Source organism: Liolophura sinensis, chromosome 7 (assembly GCF_032854445.1).
Source record: "Liolophura sinensis isolate JHLJ2023 chromosome 7, CUHK_Ljap_v2, whole genome shotgun sequence".
NCBI lineage: Eukaryota > Metazoa > Mollusca > Polyplacophora > Chitonida > Chitonidae > Liolophura > Liolophura sinensis.
In genome coordinates, this window is record NC_088301.1 from 38,368,795 (window position 1) to 38,387,427 (window position 18,633).

The window sequence follows — 18,633 nt, forward strand, 5'->3', positions numbered from 1 at the left end:
TGAATCTTAGGGAGACAAAAACTTAGTGTGTGAGATTTTCTATTATGTCCTTATCTGCTTTACATGCTGGCCTGAGTAAATAACCTGATATTAATAGATTACACGTCTAGATCAAAGTATTTGACAGATGCTTTCAGATTTATTACAGTTGGAGCATCCTCAAAACTTCCATTAATAATATGGATGAGTGATAATGTAAGTTAAAGCTGTTAGTAATAGCCTCTCTGGGGCTCAAGCTGTTCTCCTGGTAGCATTTTTGTTAAATCAGTTCTGTCTGCAATATTGAGTGGTGTTACTATTTGTCTGAAATATTGTATGGCGTTACTATTTGTCTGAAATATTGTATGGTGTTACTCTGATGTCTCAAGGACTAATTGCAAAGGAGATATGGTCAAATCTATGGTGGATAAAGCCATTTGAAAATACAATAAAAAGTTAAAGATATCATTTCATCATGAGATTTCTTTCTAATCTGACTGTATATGCAGCAGCCGATCTGAGAGAAACCTATTGAAAGGGGTATATGACAAAAACTTCCAACCCTGTCCTGTATGTCGTGTGCCATTCCGTGCAGAAACATAATACAATAAGTTAAGACCAGTGAGAAGAAAGGCTACATTATTCAGTTATCAGATACCTTTTTGGAGAACTGATCATAGTGTATATGAATTTTATTTTGACTGAATTTGTGTTTACTGGAAACTAGCAACATGTGCACTCACACTGTCAATTATTCTTAATACATTGCTGATGGACCCAAAAATCACATGCTGATGTAAGTCAGTGCCACAAATATTGCTGTTGGTGACATGAAGTCATTCACATTTCTGGCATTTTTTACAAATGTACATGGCTGGCTCATATGGTTAAAATGCTGGCTCACTGCAAGGTTTGGGCCCTTGACCATTAACCAGCTCTCTAGTTCAGGTACATGTAGATCGTAAAAGACAGTGGGTTACTCTTTTAGGCTGTCCGGTTTCTTTCATCAATAACTTCATCTCTATAATATAGGTGAAACATTCTTGATCAAGTACAGCCTCAGCCCTTAGAAACAAATTAACAAAATAAATCATACCCAACATGTATATTTATTAAAAGAAGTAGACTTGTCATTAAAATCAAAGTAAAAAGGTGCACAAATGACAGAAAAGTTGATCTTTCCTATGGGAAAAGGTTGAGAAATTAGCATATATCTGTTCTATTACTGTATCTGATTGAGCCATTGTATATTACCTAATGATCAATTCTCAGAGAGAGGCATAAAATCAAAAAGTAAATTTGTATCCGCCCTTTTGCCGTCATGATTGGGTTGGAGAAACTGTTGTCACTTTTGACAGATACAGATTTATTAATTCTGCTCATTTATCTGTTCATCACTCTTTTCACATTGTATATGTGTAATTATGGATAAGAGTATTATTGAACATATATGATATTGTAACATATCTCCTGTATATTGTCCTTGTTTAGTAGTTCTCTCTTACGTGTAGTTTTTGCTACTAAAGTAACCACGAAAGTAACCATCTTGAATAGCTTTTTTATTGCTTTAATAAATTTCTAGGTAAAAGTAGTGACAGGCAAAGTTTGTGCTTCTCAGTAAGATGTGAAACCAGCTGTGAAACAGTGTGACTTTCTTGACCTGATAATCAAATATAGCATAAATAATTTGTCTTTGCCATTGTATGATTAAACCTCTTTGTTGTGAATAGATAACAATAACCAAATGTTTAATATATTGAGCTAGCACAAGGACCTGCCCTCAGTCGTGATAGTGGTAATAAAGGTCTGGACATTTACAGGCCATGTCTGCTTAAGTATGTTTCATGTTCATAAAATTTGAATTTTTTACCAGTTGGATTCATTCTAGGGACTCAAGTTGCAGATTGTTGGTAAAATCATAAATGACCAACTTTATGCTGTAAGCTGTCATTTCTCTTCAGAAGCTGAATCTGCTGATTTAAGGAGACCAGCTATGGAAGAACCAAGGGTGACAAAGGTATGTATACATATTAGCATACATGTATGGCAAGCACAAGTATCTGCAGAATGCTGGTGTATAATAGTAGGCAGGCTGTGAGCCTGTTCTGTCTGATAATGCGGGGAGGGTACATATATAGAATTTGTTTATAATTTGAGGGCTTCATTGTATTATAATCAATATGCGTTTAATTATAAACATGTAACTTAGGTTTATACATGAAGCACACTCCCTGTTCCAGCTGTCAGATCATGTTTTGCTGCTCCCGTTCATCAAGAGTTTTGCACCCACTTTTTGTGTGCCTTAAAAAACAAAAATTTTATTTACTGTAGCAACCAAACTTAAAGCAATGCACCCCAGGCCCACCCAATAAGGATAATTAGTTACATAAGACGTATTTCTTGGGGGAAATCAGTTGAGTTTCCTTTTCCATCGTGTCCATGTTAGACCTATTGTAATCAGCAACGACTTTCTTGTGGAGGTCAAAGAGAGCGTCTTCTTTATGTGGCAAACTATTACAAAAATTATTATATGTCTATTATGGTAGTTTTTTTTTAAATAATATACCAAAATAAATGCATGAATTTTGGAAAACTTCATTGACTGCATTAATGGGTGTTAGGTCTAAATTCATATTTTTGTTCATTTATATTTGATGTGTGTCAGACAGATAAGGCTGTGAAGTGTTTGAGTATCAGGCTCTTGATCAATCAACTTCATGCAGGCACCATGGCTTTGATGTCTTAAAATCTTTGTATGTTGCCAATTTGTTTCACAAAATCCGTTGTAAATAGGGTTTACCCCAATAGAAAATTCCCAGCCAATCATGTCATAATGATGGGACATTGTGAATTGCAGATACTTAGAATTGACAAGCAGGAATGACAAAATATCATAGGAAATCTAGTAGACAGAGCATTGTAAAACAACAAAGAATTTAATTGAACTGCTTTTGAATAGAGTTTAAGCCTGTAGTTTCTGTATTGATTTTGGCGCAGTTGTAATTTGCCCTGCAGGTTGTGCGAGATGGAAAAAACATGAAGTTCATGCCAGAAAAAATTTTGCTGATCCATGGCTCAGTTTGTTACTAAAATGTGTCCGCTCTCCTTTGAAAAACAGCAGACATCGTTAATTTCAGATTATGCACATATAAATGAAACTTGCACTCACATTGGACAAATACGTAATTTAGTCTGTTCAGTATATCTCATATGAAGTACAGTTTGACTCATATACTCATTAGACAGACAAAGTGTATCAGTCAGAATGAAATCGGTCACTTGAGTGTGGCGGGTTGAGTGAACATTGCTAGATACTCTTTAAATGAATGTTAATAAGTGACCAGGAAAACCTGGGGTGGCAAAATTAAGTATGATTCAGCTCAGCTTAGTGATGTGATAGGTTTGTATTTAATAGCGTTTATGGCAAAACAGTAAGAACAGAAAATGTCAGCTAGAATCAGCTTTGTTGAATAGAAAATTGATGAAATTGTTCAAATAATTTTTCTCAGGGTTTTATAAATAATTATTGCAGAAAAGTTGATCACCTAAAAATTGTTGCTGCTTGTAAATGTAAGTAAACAAAATGTGGCAGGACAAATAGGATCAACAAGATCAACTTTCAGCATGAAATAAACTGCTTTCATGTAATTTTCCACATAATTATTGACTTTCTTGACCCTGCAGCATAGTCATCTTTGGAACATGAATATGTCTGTTGAGATTTTGTTTATTATGTGCAGAAATTTAGCAGGAAGTTGTTATCAAATGTAATACTAGTAGTTAAAATACCTTCCAACATGGCGAGCACAAAAATGCAACCAGATGTGATATCATGTGAAAGTTGTATGTATTTCTTGACACACATAGTTCCATTTATTTTCAGAGCCCAGACAGTAGAGTTTTGGCAGCTGTTGAGAATAACAGATCAGGTGAGAGGATTTGCATTACATTAGTTTGTTTGAGGTCATCTGTTGTTTATCAAAATATATTTTGTTTCATTTTTTGTTTTTAAAACATTATGAATATTATTATAAGATGTCATGGTAAGTCCCGAATGTTAAAACAACATTGGTCTCTGAAATTATTAAATAGAAGTTACTTTTCACATCTGGTGTTCAAAGACTTCTTCTGTTGTGAGCTGTAATATTGCATTTTAATATATAGACATTTGAAATTTTGTATTATGGAGTATCTTTTATTTTCTGGTGGTGATACATATTACTTGCAGAAAGCAATGGCTCGGCACCTGCTGCAGACAGCAGTACCCATGGCAACAAGGCAGTGTTTGGCTCCACATCATTTGGATCATCTCCTACTTCTGGACCAGTGGGATCATCAGTTATATCCCCTTCCTCATTTGGTTCACCTGGACATGGAACATGGCAGCCTTCTTACTGCCATCCCACAGGTTAGTGATCACCAAGACTCACTGGTTTCATTTGTGACGTCTTTTATGGCCTCATCCTCTGGTGTATGGTTAATACCCATCTGGTTCCTGTTCATTTCTTTTATGGTCTCATATTTGCCATTTTAGAAGCTTTTCTGCCAGGAAGCATTTACTAAGACATCTTGCCAAATATTTTTAATATTAGAGAGATAATTTTCATTTTTTAAAATGTTTTATTAGAATAACCTTTTTCCAGGTAGTGTCACATATGTATAATGTCCAAAGTAATGTAAAGGTGTATGTACTGGTGCTTTGTTGTATACTGTATTTGTGTGGAAAGAGGTAAAATTCTGCAGAAAAAAGTTTTTTTTTCATTGCAAAAACAAGAAATAAATAAATTATATATGTATCAAAGAAATCTTTTAAGAATGTGCCTGACAGCAAAAGCATTGATTGCCTCCTCCAATATACAGTAATGATTTATATCCTCTCAATTGGTGCATTTTTTACCCCCAAATCCTCATGAGTTTCATTATAGGGCCAGCAACTATATTATGAAGCTGTCATAAGCTTAGTGAATATAATGTTTTTGTAATTTAATTTAAAGGAGCACTGGACAAGGTAAAGCTTAGCAACTTGACAACTTTACCTTGTTTGAAAAAAAAGGGGGTAGACTTTTGCTGAGCTTATGTCAACTTCTGTGCCAGATCCTGTCTGAAATGTTTAGATACTGCTCTATTCAGAACACATAGCCAGATACTACTCTACTCAGAAGTCATAGCCAGGGATTGTTCATGTTGGCTTTTGTTGAACAGCATTTCTGTCGGGCATGTAGCATAGAATGGTAGTCACTTCTTGACCTTTGGTCATGTGGGTGTCAAAAATTTATTTATTAAGATTTTTAAACTTGCACCCTGGATTTTGCTCAAATGCTTAAAATAAATTAAAACATAACAATGCTGCTTCCTGTGGTTGGCGTTATTTTTAAAAAAGTCTGTATTGCTGAGCATGCTCTTGTTGGCAGCTGACAACATTTCAGGTGGGCTCTGACAGCATTTATGCAGCTGGTAACTTGTTTAATCAGTAATTCTTACCCTTTTTCCTCTTACAGTATTTGGAGCAGCGGCATCTAGTCAAGGTATTAGCATGATTAATGCGATACATGCTCGTCCTACCCATACTCAGTGCTTACTCCCTCTAACATCTTTTATAACACATACTATTTTGTCTTACAATTCAGAGTTCAACTCTGGAATAATTTGAACCGGTGCTCAGTCCTGTTACTGAACCTGTCATCTTAATATATGTATTACACGTTCAGTATTTTAGCCACAGAAGCTTTTGCTGAGAATTAATGAAACAAAAAAAGTAAAAAGTTTGATTTCAAAATTCATAAAGTTATTTTCACAGGTTTATAATCATAAAGTTTTCTTGTATATCAAGTGGCAAGGAATTATTACATGTCTGAACTGTGAGTAACTTGATCTCTTATACTTAGTCATCGTTGGGATAAGAGCGGCAGTGCTTTTTATAAGCCAGTCAAGATTCAGAGTGAAACAGATCAACTGGCATTTTCCATCATGCTGTACTGGTTTAATTTTTATTATTATATATATATATGTAATCTGTCTGTTTTATAGGGAACCCGTTTGCAGAAAAAACAAGTCTCAAACAGCCAGGTGTGTCTCGGTCAGGAACCACAGTTACATCCCAACCGTGCGAAGGTTTTTTTGCCATGTTTATGTTCATTTCAAGCTGTTATTTAAATTTCATAAAGTTGTTTTTTTTGAATATACAAAATTCTAAAACAGTTCTATGAACTTGAGAGTGACAAAACTGCGAATGCATGACAATCTAAATTGGGACAGTGGGTAATGTTTTAATATTCACAAATTTTGCCTTCTGTTTTTTCATGTTAGATATAACATATGTGTTTTGTAGGTCTCATTGCTCCAAGTCGCCTGAACACTGTAGCATTTTCACAAAAACACCCTGCCAAAGATTCTGAAGGTGAGAAGATGAATTACACACACAGTCACTATAAACATACAAATATTTTAAGATGCATTGACTACATGTACTAAAATCTGAACACAAGACATTCGTTCGATAATGGTGAGAATTGCCGTGTTTGATAACTTATGAGGAAAGTCACACATTCACTACCCTAATTCCTTAAAGAACAAGACAGCACCTGGCTAAAACATATTTCATTCGAAAGTACGATAGTCAAGCTTTCTAAAAAGTATCATAATTTATTATTGTAATGAGATTTCACCGAATAACACGTAGAACAAAATGATAATACTGCACAAATGGCTGGTGTGAATTGAGGAAGTCAGCTTGAGAATTTTATCAAATTAAGGAAGTCTCTATCAGGTTGCATCTCCCCAGTAAACCTTAGGCTTACTTATAGACGTAGTTCAGCATTTATTGTCGTTCATGTTAGCTTTTAGTCAGCATGCAGTTGCTAAATAACAAATGTCAAAGTCAGTGAAAAATTTATTAGGGAAGGTTTATGAGAATGAGAAGATGGCATCTCATTGGACAACACTTAAAATTAACTAAATCTTGTGATATAATATTTTTTCTCTGAATTTATTAGAACTGAAGAATGTAAATTTTTCCTCTTTCTCACAAATAAAAGATGTTTTTTCTTTTATAAAATACATTAAAAGCATTGAAACACCATGTTTAAGCCGAGATGCTTTCTCCGACGTCCACGATAACTAGGTCAGCATTACTCTCATCTTAGAAGCCACCTCTACAAAATTGAAGCATAAAGTCCAGCGACAGTCGAATGCCTAGATCAGCTCAGTGGTGCTAAGATTTATTTCCATTTGTGTCAGAATTGAGCATGGATCCAGCTGTACAACAATCCTATTGCAATTTAGTAAACATTAAATAGGGGTCAAAATCACCCACACAGCTCCTCCAGAGGCTACGGCCTTGAACCAGGAACTGCCCGGCCGTGCATATGCAGGGTACTCGTAGACTGTATTAATGATATAATATACTGTATGAACAGTTCAAGCAGTGGAGGAAATATGCATCCAGTATGTGAATCAGTTCTTTTTCGAGTCACACCTAAGACCTTAAAAGAGGAAGTTGTAACTTCAGCATGAACTTCAGCAAGAACTTCAGCCTGGCTTTCAGCATGAAGAGGTTAGTGCAAGGACTGGTTGACCAGTATCAGTATAATGGCTAGGGTGAGAGGGCTTACTTGCCTTTGATAAGTCATCTCAGTGAAGCAGCATTAGATAAAAGAGCAATGGAAATTCGTCCTGCAACAAGGAGGCACATTACATGCTCTCTAATCACTCCTTTGTTTTCATATGATGTTAAACCTCAAGCACTCACTCACTCCAGTTTGTCGAATTTCGGAGAAAGCTATTTATCACTTGGTCCATGGTAAATGCGACGTCACCTTGCTGTCCATAATGGACAAGACAAAGTTTCACTAAACTTTTACTGGATTGAAAAAAATCTAAAAAATATTTAATGCCAATGTAAGAAACTTTGAATGGTAGTCCTTTGGTGGACATAAACATTAGTCAGGTGCTGTCTTTCACTTTAACCTATTCGCATTTGAAAGATGAACTTTCAGTGGGATTTATGCCATTTGATTTTAAAGATTAAACTGCATCGGTTTGGTTGGCCACTCTTAGGGAAAGTATAATTTTATCAGTGTACAAAAAATCGAAAATATTCTTGAATAAACATCCTACAAACATAAGGAAAGACTGAAGAACTACATTAAGGATAAAAATTACTGTGTTTGATGATTATTGAAAGCTGTTCTACATTCAGTAAAAATGAGTATGGCTCAGCTGGACCAAGCGATGGGAGTTTGAATTTCGCTGGAAACTGTTAAAAAAGGAAATGTCCTGATTTGGTCAAAAGTAAAATACATCTGTGTAATATTTGGTAATGTTGTGACTTGCTCTTTACAGATGTCTCTATCATTTTAATTTTTTTTTTTTGAAGATGATAAAAAGCAACGCCCTGTGTCTTCCTCCATCTTGACCCCTCCAAAAATATGTAGGTCCTTCTCTTGTTACTAACACCTTTGGAGTACTTTTTGTTCTTGAAAAAGAGTTTTAATGCATTCACACATTTCATCTAGATAATGTCATCTTGGTCACTATGAAGATACAAATTAATGTTCTTGAAAAATGTCTGTTTTGAACAAAGAAATTTCTCTATTTTCAATAAAGTTAAATAGTCATGATGAAATATGACTCATGGTAATAGCAGGATGTCTGAACTGTTGGATACATGTATGTTATAATGGAGAAACTCTTGAATTATGTGTGTTACTTAAAATTAGTGATTGGAAGTGACAAAAAAGAGGTCCCGAGTTCAGCGCCAAAGTTTTCCCTGAGACCATCAGTTTTATCACCTGGCACTACAAAAGGTAAAATACATATGCACATTTTACTTCATGTACTCTACAAAAATTATTTCAAGATAAATTTGATCACTTGTTAGCAAAGTGAACAAATGATAAGTATACCAAATGCTAAAAAAAGCACCATATTCCAGTGAATTCATCTTATGCAGCGTTGTATTTAAGCAAGCACAAGTTTGCAGTACCTGCAACATCCTATTTAAAAGTTGTTGTCTTGCATGGATTGCCTTGTTAAATTCATTGCCCATGTTTGAAAATAGGATAACTCACCAACAGATGGATGGACTGAGAGACTTACAGAGCTTGCTGTTCAGAATAAAAGAGGCATTTCTACAAGATTAATGAATTTCATTTACATTGAGATATATTGAACATAAATTTCAAACATTGACATCAAGGGACTTTCCCTCATCAACATGTATGATATGATGAACAATATTAATCGATAGGTTGAGAATTTGAGTGTTTTTTTTTAAAACAGTAAAAAAGGGAATAGGTGCTTGTGAGAATCTCTTACTGCATAATGAGAATCAAAAGTAGGTACCGTATTAAAATGATGTGTAATAATCATTACGTCTTTTTTTCCAGATAGCATCCCTGCTAATCCATTATTAAAACCTGCCACACTCCCATCACCCTCAGATTCTCACGCAGGTGAGTTCATACGGTTGAATGTGGGCATCTTTTTTTCCTTTAATTCTTATTTTTACCATAGACAAGGGAAACAGCTCTACATGCATTCATTAAAGAAAAAAATGTTACAAGGTAATCTCAGATGTACAAAGTTTCTCAAAAGTTTGTGAGTGTTTTCACCATGAGACAACTTTAGCAAGCAGGTTTGGTGTGTCCTTGAAAGAACGAGATTGAATGGAATAGCATTTTGCCATTAACATTTTGATACCTGTTATGCCTAGAATCAGAAGAACCTTCAACCTCTGACCAGAAGTCTACCACAAGCGTGAACAAAACAAAGACTGATGATGCATCCTGCCCAGACAGTTCAAACAATGGCGTTCTCTCATCGGAGACTACTGTGTCTTTGACAAACCCTGTGGACAGTTCTGATGCCATACAAAGCCGACTTACAGCCAGCAATGCCGATGGGTAAAAAAATAATAAAATCTATAGCAAACGTTGTGTGGTATATATTTTAGTTGTGGTATGTTCAGGTTACAAATCTAAAAAAGACATCCTACATGGACCGCTTCGGTGGGTTTATGATTAGAGCATCTGGCTCGAAGTCTGGAGACCATGAATCAAACCTGGGTCACATCATACCAAAGACTTTAAAAATGGTACCTATTAGTGCGGAGAGGTTAGAACAAGGAAATAGTTCTGGTTTCGGTATAATGTGACTGGGTGGGGTGTCATGCGTGGTATCTTCGGCATGGTACTTCAGTGCATAATTCATGTGCTGTAGTGTAAGTGAAATATTCTGTGGTGCAATGTACAGCATAAGACACTAATCAGATGAAAAGATAATGAAAGAAATTCTTGAGTAAGAGTAAAACGCCAATGAAATAAATAAATACATGTTTACTAAAACATGATTGAGACAGACAGTCATTTGTCATATCTTTCAGTGGAAGTGTTGAATCTAGCTCGGATGGATTTGTATTTGGACAAAATTTAGCAGACAGGGTAATGGTGAGTACAGAAGAAGTAAAGATAAAGCATTTTGTGCTCTTGTCAACAACTTTCTTTTGGAAGCTTGTTTTAAGTGTTATTTAGTGCATTTCGTACCTTACCGTATTTGAGTTGATAAAAAAATAGTTTTTCCCTGTCTGGGCATTTTTACTTACTTTGATCCGTGATATCTCGGTTACCCTACGTCACAAAAATAAAACGTGATGTTTTTTTAACTTTAAATGTGACTCTTTATCTATACATATCAACATTTGGTCTAAAGTTGTATTTTTTTTTAAATTCATTTCAGTGCAGAAGGGGAAAATTAGTGTTCAGGATAGATTCATAATTTTGGATGTTCCGATTATGTTTTCCAGTGTGTTTACTGTAGAATTTAATGTAAATCTATATAGTTTCCATGGCAATAATGTGTGGATCAGGTTTTTAACGAGATTTTATGCGTAACTGATTTTATGTGGTATTGCCAGAAAAAATACTTTAGTGTTAGTGTTTTATTCCCCTTTATTTATTTCTGTACAAGGCTTTATCTTGGTGTAACAAAAAGAAGAATCTGACCCGAACACAGTCCAGTTTGTTGGATGTTTTCGCATTTGGCCACCAAACTATTATTATTTCATTGATTAAGTAAGTCTTGAATGAAGCTTATGCATCTTACAACCAGTGTCATCCATAGGTTGGTCTTTTTTTGCAGGGTGTAAGTTCTTCAGCAATTAGCAGTAGCACACCTGCCTTTGGAGCTAGTAACCCAGGCAACAGTAGTGCAGCTGGAACATCCACCCAGAACAGTGTGGATGGGTTTGTATTTGGACAGAACTTAGCAGACCGTGTGGTGAATGCCGACAAATCTGAGAGCGAGGAAGGCCCTGATGTCCCTGATACAACCTCATCTACAGATAAGCCTGCGGGAGCCTCAGGCGGAGGTAACCGTTTTTATCTAACTGAGGCAGGATTTCAAATGATCATTTGTAAAATACTTTCTTTTTATTAAGATAACAATTTGTGATTATCTTAAGAGCTTCTGACTACATGTAATTAACCATGCCGACATGATTTAAAATCAATGTGGACATTATGCATATACTCAGAATTTTGATTAGATTTGGTTAAATGTGTTAAACTAGCTGCACAAAATAACTTAGGTCATTTTGAATCCACATTTTGAAAGACTTGATGAAACCTGATGTAGTAGAAATGATTGCTTATACCTTTCAATATATCAAAGAACCTGTGGATGGCTGTGGGTTTTCTCACGGCTCTGCCTGGTTTCTTCTCACTATATCGCTGGCTGGTATCATATAAGTTAAATATTCTTGAGTATGACATAAAACACTAATCAAAGAAATAAGTAAATAAATACTGTATTTAAGCTTCAGGCTAGTAGCATTATATTATCCCAACCCCACCTTTAACCCCCAAACCTCCCAATTCTTTAGACTAGTGTATTAACCCTGTTAAATGGAATGAGGACGAAATGAATGCTTTCAGACCTATGTATAATATTATATACATGTACTTTCTGAAACACTTGAAGACGAGCTAATTTTCAAATTCTCTGTTTTGTATAAAGATTTAATTCATTAGGTTGTTTGTTATGACAGAAACAGATATATCATTTGAAAAATTTTAGTCCAGAGTGTAATCATAGGAAAAAATATTGAGGTTAATATTTAGTTTGCAGAAAAACATAGGGTTGAGAATCCAAACAGAATATTTTGAAAAATTATGACATAAATAAACCATAATTATTGGTGAATATGTAAAAGTTAGCATATTTTTGTCTTTCTAGAAAAAACAGCATTGTCTTTAGAGGAGTCTGCTCGTGAGTATCAAGCCAAACACGGCACAAAGCCTGAGCTGGAGGAAGTGGAGGTGAAAACAGGTGAAGAGGAGGAATCTAATGTTTTACAGGTGAGAGGCATAATGAGAGAGTTATGTTGGTCAAGTGCAGTTTGTGCAACTCACATCTGTGTATGAGTTGTGCATATTTAATGAGGACTGTAATTCTCTTTGGTCATTGGTGTAATAACTGCTCCAGATTGTTTTCGTTGGATAAAATTTTTGTGCAGGTTTTTTTTTTTGGGTAACCTTAGATCATGTTCAAAAACAAGATGTATGCCTAACTTTTGCATATTTAACAATTTTTTATTCTCATTGGTCATTATTTCGGTGTAATAAGTGCTTCAAACATTGTCCAATGGGTTACCGGCAGATTTTCCTCTCACAAAAGTGGTGCTAGTGTTTCATCTTTAACGTATTTGGTGTACCCACTGATGTCACGCTGCAGTAGAATGTCCAGCGTCATTGAAATGATGTAATACGTCCGACTTCAGACTTCTGCTGGTATCCCATTGTAATAAAACTTTATGGTCATATTCTCTTATGGCGACCCAAATTTGAAAACCATTTGATCCATGCCTAGGTTTTGCATATGTAGCAAGGAATATAAATTATTTGGATTTCCTTGTGTATAGTTTATTTGAAAGGGGTTTGATAGCACAAAGAATGAAGTCAACAGAAATGATCTGTGGTGAAGGCTTCTGCTAGTTGCATTGTAATTTGTGTTGTAGATTGCTGATATTTGTATTACTTTGTATAATGAACACCAGATTTTCAGCATAAGACTTTAGTAATAATGTATAGGCTTGAATGAAGACTCTTGATTCATGACAGGGATGAAAAGAATAAAGCACTGATTGTTCAACTTCTTCTTTTTTTTGACAGGCCAACTGTAAATTGTTTGTGTTTGAGAATGCAACTCAGACATGGATAGAGAGGGGGAGGGGCCAACTACGGTTGAATGACATGGCCCCTGTGCATGCGGAAACTTTCCATTCCAGGCTGGGTATGTTAAACTGTTGTGTGTAATAAATCTTGTTGTGGTTAATGTATTTCTTTTTGGTTTGCTGAATATTATTAGTTCACAAAGGTTGATATAGTTGTGTATAGTAGTGCAGTAATATGTCTTTGATGATTAATTATTTTTTCTGATTATATGCTTATAGCGTGTTTTTTTTAGAGTTAAATCAAGAAATAATAGCCCATGTGTGAAACATTATTACGTTTCCATTTGGTCAAAATATCTATGGTTACTGCAGCGGTTGGACTAACAGCTACATGTATGAAATGAGAAAACCCCCCAAAGAAATGAGCAGTTTTGTTTCTTTTGTTCCAGTGATGCGGACACAAGGAAGCCTGAGACTTATACTAAACACTAAAATCTGGGCTGGAATGACAGTGGAGCGTGCAAGTTCCAAAAGTATCCGAGTGACAGCCAGTGATGGGGAGGATGGGATCAAAGTGTTCCTTATTACTGTTAGTACAGCATAGACCTTTCCAGATATTATGTCATCTTCTCCTGATCTTCCACTTTGTCGTTTATAAAATATATATATACTCCAAAAACTAATGATGTAACATCTAAATTATGTTATTGTTTGCCAATGACATCCAAGAGTAGAACTAATGTCATAAATGTTGCATTTTGATATTGCCCCGTCATATACAGAGTGTTTGCAATGAAAGACAATGACATTATTTGGTAGAAATCATGTGATTATTCATAGAAAGCAGTTAGTATTTTGTAAGCATTCTTTTGGTTTCATTAGTCTTGTTGTTTTATGTTTCTGTTTGATTAGTGGTGATGTATTAAGTTTGGCGTATATTCTAAACCAACAGGCTGAAATGATGGTAATAAGATTTTGTCTCCATGCTCTATAAATATTAGTTGTGAGTGATTCTTTCTTAGACTGTCTTTTGTGTTCTCTCACTATCCTTACTATAATGCTTCCCTCCTAGGCAACTCCTAAGGATAGTGAGAATATATTAAGTGCCATTGACTGGAGAGTACAGCGGTTACAAGTTCTAGAGGAACAAAAGCGGAGTTTGACTGCGGGTAAAACAAGTGAGAAACGAAAAGCAGATAAGCTAGATCCAGAAACACTCAATAAAAAACAAAGGTAAGTACATATTGTCAGTTTTCTTCAGTGGTTTGTTTCATATCTATCAAACTCAGTGGTGTAACATAATTTTTTTTAGTGCCTGCCATCAGGGCAGCCTGCACCTCAAGTCAGCCTGCCCTTACTGGATTGGGCCTGCCATCAGGGCAGATAATAGCCTTAATCTACCTGCCCAAAGCCAATGTTTGACGGAGCCAAATGTTACCAGATGACAAAAAAATGGTAGCTTTACCTTTGTTTGGAATCTTTTTGGAGCAGTTGTTTGTTAGAAAATGGTGTACGCCACAAAATCGCAGCTTTGCGTCAGCAATGGATTTAATGTTAAAAATACAAACTCTCCTGTGCCCGGCTTCTCGCTCTGGATGCATGCATTGTGGTTTGTGTGTCACGGATAACACAGAAAACGTTTCATGGGGGCAGGCATGTTGGCAGGCGTTAGATAACACAGAAAACTTCCTCACCCATTGGCGGAACTCTTGTGTGGCAGAGGCACGTTTGTCGTTTGTAAAGTTCGCAAAGCATTGCAGCTGAGACAGTATTTGCACAACTGGAATTTCATTCAGTATTTCTGAGTGGCTATTTTTTACTTTTTCTCTTCAACCGACATCTTTGAAGGGCAAAGGATCTGCAATGAGAATACTTGTGTAAATCACAAAGTTTCACTTTTTTTTACCTTGTAGTAAATATGGATACAAGTACTATGTGTAGCCTACATGTTCTGTCCTGATTTTTCAGAAAATGCCAGTCATCTGTAAATCCACAAGATGTACGTGGAACTACAGAAGAATCAAACGACTCAAGTTTAGGTGACCCAGAAACAGAAGGTAAATCTGTAGCCATTAAGAGCAAAAGACTCACATGTATTATCAAAAGATGAACAATTTTATGTGTGTATTTGGTGTACCTCGCTTGTTAACAACAATTTTCTAAATAGTTAACACTTGCAGTAATTGAAGTAAAGAATAGTAATGCCAGGGTGTGACCCAATAAGGAACTTCTTCCAGCTTGTATCAAGACAGTCTAAAGCTATGAACTCATTGGTTCTTTCCCTTATTATGTCACAATTATCAGTGTGTGCGAGCTCATAAAACATATATGAAGTACGCAGAAGAAAACGATGTGTTCTACTGTCTTTTGGACCTTTTGTGTAGCTTGTCTTCGAGTCCATAAACCAGAATCTTAAAAAAGTAAAAAACCTGTTTTAATCTCAACAGATTCACTTATGGCTTAACATCAAAAACTTTTATGGCAGACTTTTATTAACCAAAGGGGTAGGGCATGTCGAGGTATTTGCAGTGCCTGAACTACAGCCAAGCCATATATAACAATAAAAATGATTGAATATGAACATTTTTAGAGACCATGATGCTTTATTAAACAGGTTGTACACTTTCAGCATTTTTTCTACTTTTATTATTTCAGCTTCCAATGAAAGCCACTGTTCCTCTTTAACAGGAAAGTCAGAAGATGAGTGACCAAAGTGAACAATTATGTCAAGAGTAAACAATTAATATGGTGGCACATGGATGTTAATGGGGCGGAAATGCTAGCAAGGAACATTTCAGAAAGTGCATCAAGAGGGACAGAAATGTTGGAAAACGAAGGCCTATAAAATTTGATGTCCTTGCTGCAGTTCAGTTGATGTCAGAATGTCATGAAGTATTTTTGCTGGATCCAGGTTCAGAGGATGGTGTTCTGCATTGAGAAACTTCTGTTGATCAAAGGGATTCAGAAAAGAATAAGGTTAAGTCAAAAGGAGGATTTTGTGCAGTTAAGATACAAACACTGTTGAAATGTTTTTTGGCAACCTTACAGTGGTGTACAGAAATGTTAATGTGTGAATTTGCAAATACATGTGAATAAAAGGCAAAACTTTCGGATAAAAGTTGAAAAAAAAAAAGAAAAAAAAAATTACACACACACATGCACGCACACAAAAATGAAAATCAAAAACCTTTCTTCTGCACTTAGCCTTTTCTGCTTTGTTTGACAAATATGCATTTAAGTTCTACTGTTTTTTTTTGCTTTTTATTGATTTTTTTTTCTTCTCTGTTGTTAATTTCCCATAAAAGACTATTCTGTGTACAAAACTTGTAACCCAGACAAAATTCTTGCTGTTGCAAAAAAGTTGGAATCAGCTGGAATAGGTTGATGTTTTGACATAAATTCATATAAGCCATATAGATGTGTCATTTACCACAGTTTCAGCTCACATTGCTCAGTTTGGTCAAAGACACTCGGCTGATTACCATGGTGCAGTAAGGTACCTAGCTGAGTGCTTGTTTCACCAAATGAGTTGATGTTATGTAATAAGCACTAGTGTCAAACAGTGATAATAGCAGAGGCAGTGTCAGCTGATTTTATGTGATATGGCCATTGTTTTGCGTGGGTGAGAAAGGCATGTCTGTGTTGTTCCCAAGATTGTATTTTTACAAATAGGGGATACATTTTGGAGTCAGATGTGGAAGTGGGGATACGACTGGCTCCAATAGTACTATATATACTGGATCAACGAAGACTTGGCTAAATACCAGTTCCAGCTGTAACCAGTACATCGTCAGGTGTTCGTAAGCTAGTCTTAGCAAAGTACTACCATCATGACTATGCCACTGTTAATGGATGCATCAATAGGCTTTTCGTAAAACCTCATTCCATATCAGATGCCACATTATCACACAACTATGAAGGAATACTGTGTTAGATCAAGCACTGTTGCTTTGAAAAGTATTATTTGCTATGGTTGAAAGTGCTTGGTATTGTAATGTTCCCTTGTTGACACCTTTGTGTTGTCAAAGATTATTTTTGATTGTTTAAATGTCTTTGTTTTGGTAAAAAATACTCGAGCATTATACGTTGTCATTTGTAAAAAGGCTTGTTTGGTCCATTTTATGAATAGTTCTAAAACAGACTGACTTGCTGACCGGACAGAGACTTGTTTCTTCTTATGTGTACTTAATTTGGTTTATTCCTTATCAGAGATAAGAAATGAAGGGATTCAAGAAAATAATATGATATAACGACCGGCATATGACATTAAACTTACGAAACTGGAATGTGTGAATGTAAAGGTAATATTTTTACATGCATTAAAGCTACATGTGATGTATTGACAGTACTAATCTGTATCTATTCATTCATACATGTAAATAGCTGGTGATATGCAGTAGAGGTTTCAACATTGTGCTGTAACCTGTTGACTGTTCATGCGGAATCCTTTACAAGCACATCATAGTTGCAGTGAACAACCATTCTCCATACTATAATAATTAAGAAGACTTTTGTCCTGTTTGAAGAGGCATTTTTTGTTGACTGCTCCTGTATTTTTTTTACCTGCCTAATCAGTAATCATGAGAATTCATTATATCCTATACATTATAGTTTAGTTCATATTTCATGTCTTAATCAGTTGATCTACATAGTATACCTCAGACAAAAGTAGTTACCAGGTAGACTGACTGAAATAGACAAATGTTGGAGAAGGCTATGTATGTTGGCAAAATTTTATTACTCCAGTAGATCTTTTGTTTTGAGTTAGGCTATAAGCTTCTTTGTACACATTTAGATCTGACATACTGAGTACAATCATTCAGCCTACATTTTTCATTTATGTTTAATATATATTCACTTATAAAGTCTTTGTTCAGTCAGCCCAATGCTTCCTGTAATTAAAGTTTCTTTACAGTATTTTCACTGTCCTATACATGTATCTTAGATTTCTTGTATAATAATTATAGTTCTATGCTTAATGATAATAACGTACTATTGCTGGTTTGGGATAACAATATCTGTAGTATGGGAAGGGTGGGGGGATATTTTTACTTAACAGACAAGGTATCACTCATACATTCATTGATGCAAAAAATTATTTGTTATTTTCCCCAATTGAGTGAATCCTTTAATAGTGAATATATGTGTTGGTAAGAAGAGGGAAACGTCCAAGATAGTTCTAATCCTTACAGCAAGGGTTTAGGACTATCTAAAGACTTCCTCATTACAACACTTGTTATCTGTAAAGTATGCTCGTTAGATAGTGCTGTGAATTTGTCTATGGTGTAATCATATTGCACTGCTCCTGCAGTATTTGTGTTATTTTGTACTGCCCCGCAGTACAGTTTGTAGTATTTCCTTTGTGAGGAATTCAGTGTCCAAACTATTGGATGTTTCTTTGTTTTTATTTTCACCCATTCTTGACTTACTCGCTACCACTACCATTTCATTACAGACACATAACAACTTAAGTCATGAAGTGTTCT

At 35.4% G+C, this 18,633-nt stretch overlaps 1 protein-coding gene across 4 annotated transcripts; it reads left to right on the forward strand.

Moving 5' to 3' along the window:
- The first annotated feature begins 1,922 nt into the window (after positions 1-1,922).
- On the forward strand, positions 1,923-18,553 carry LOC135471832 (ran-binding protein 3-like). 4 transcript variants are annotated; one of them, XM_064751211.1, is made up of 18 exons: positions 1,923-1,996; positions 3,863-3,908; positions 4,208-4,387; positions 5,478-5,504; positions 6,007-6,090; positions 6,308-6,376; positions 8,354-8,407; positions 8,697-8,783; positions 9,366-9,431; positions 9,692-9,881; positions 10,361-10,424; positions 11,116-11,344; positions 12,211-12,332; positions 13,146-13,266; positions 13,597-13,736; positions 14,220-14,380; positions 15,116-15,204; positions 15,803-18,553. In XM_064751211.1, the coding sequence occupies exons 1-18, from the start codon at positions 1,973-1,975 to the stop codon at positions 15,853-15,855; spliced, it is 1,806 nt and encodes a 601-aa protein (XP_064607281.1). In that variant the 5' UTR covers positions 1,923-1,972; the 3' UTR covers positions 15,856-18,553. The 4 variants fall into 4 exon arrangements, with proteins under 4 accessions (XP_064607281.1, XP_064607283.1, XP_064607282.1 ...); XM_064751213.1 differs by having other exon boundaries at positions 6,007-6,045; XM_064751212.1 differs by lacking the exon at positions 5,478-5,504.
- The last annotated feature ends 80 nt before the right edge of the window (positions 18,554-18,633 follow it).

Excerpts from the sequence above, each read along its gene's own strand:
- LOC135471832 (XM_064751211.1), top strand. The coding sequence starts at position 1,973 with ATGGAAGAACCAAGGGTGACAAAG. Across the intron at positions 11,345-12,210 it reads TGCGGGAGCCTCAGGCGGAG|AAAAAACAGCATTGTCTTTA; the intron begins GTAACCGTTTTT and ends TTGTCTTTCTAG. Across the intron at positions 13,737-14,219 it reads TCAAAGTGTTCCTTATTACT|GCAACTCCTAAGGATAGTGA; the intron begins GTTAGTACAGCA and ends CTTCCCTCCTAG.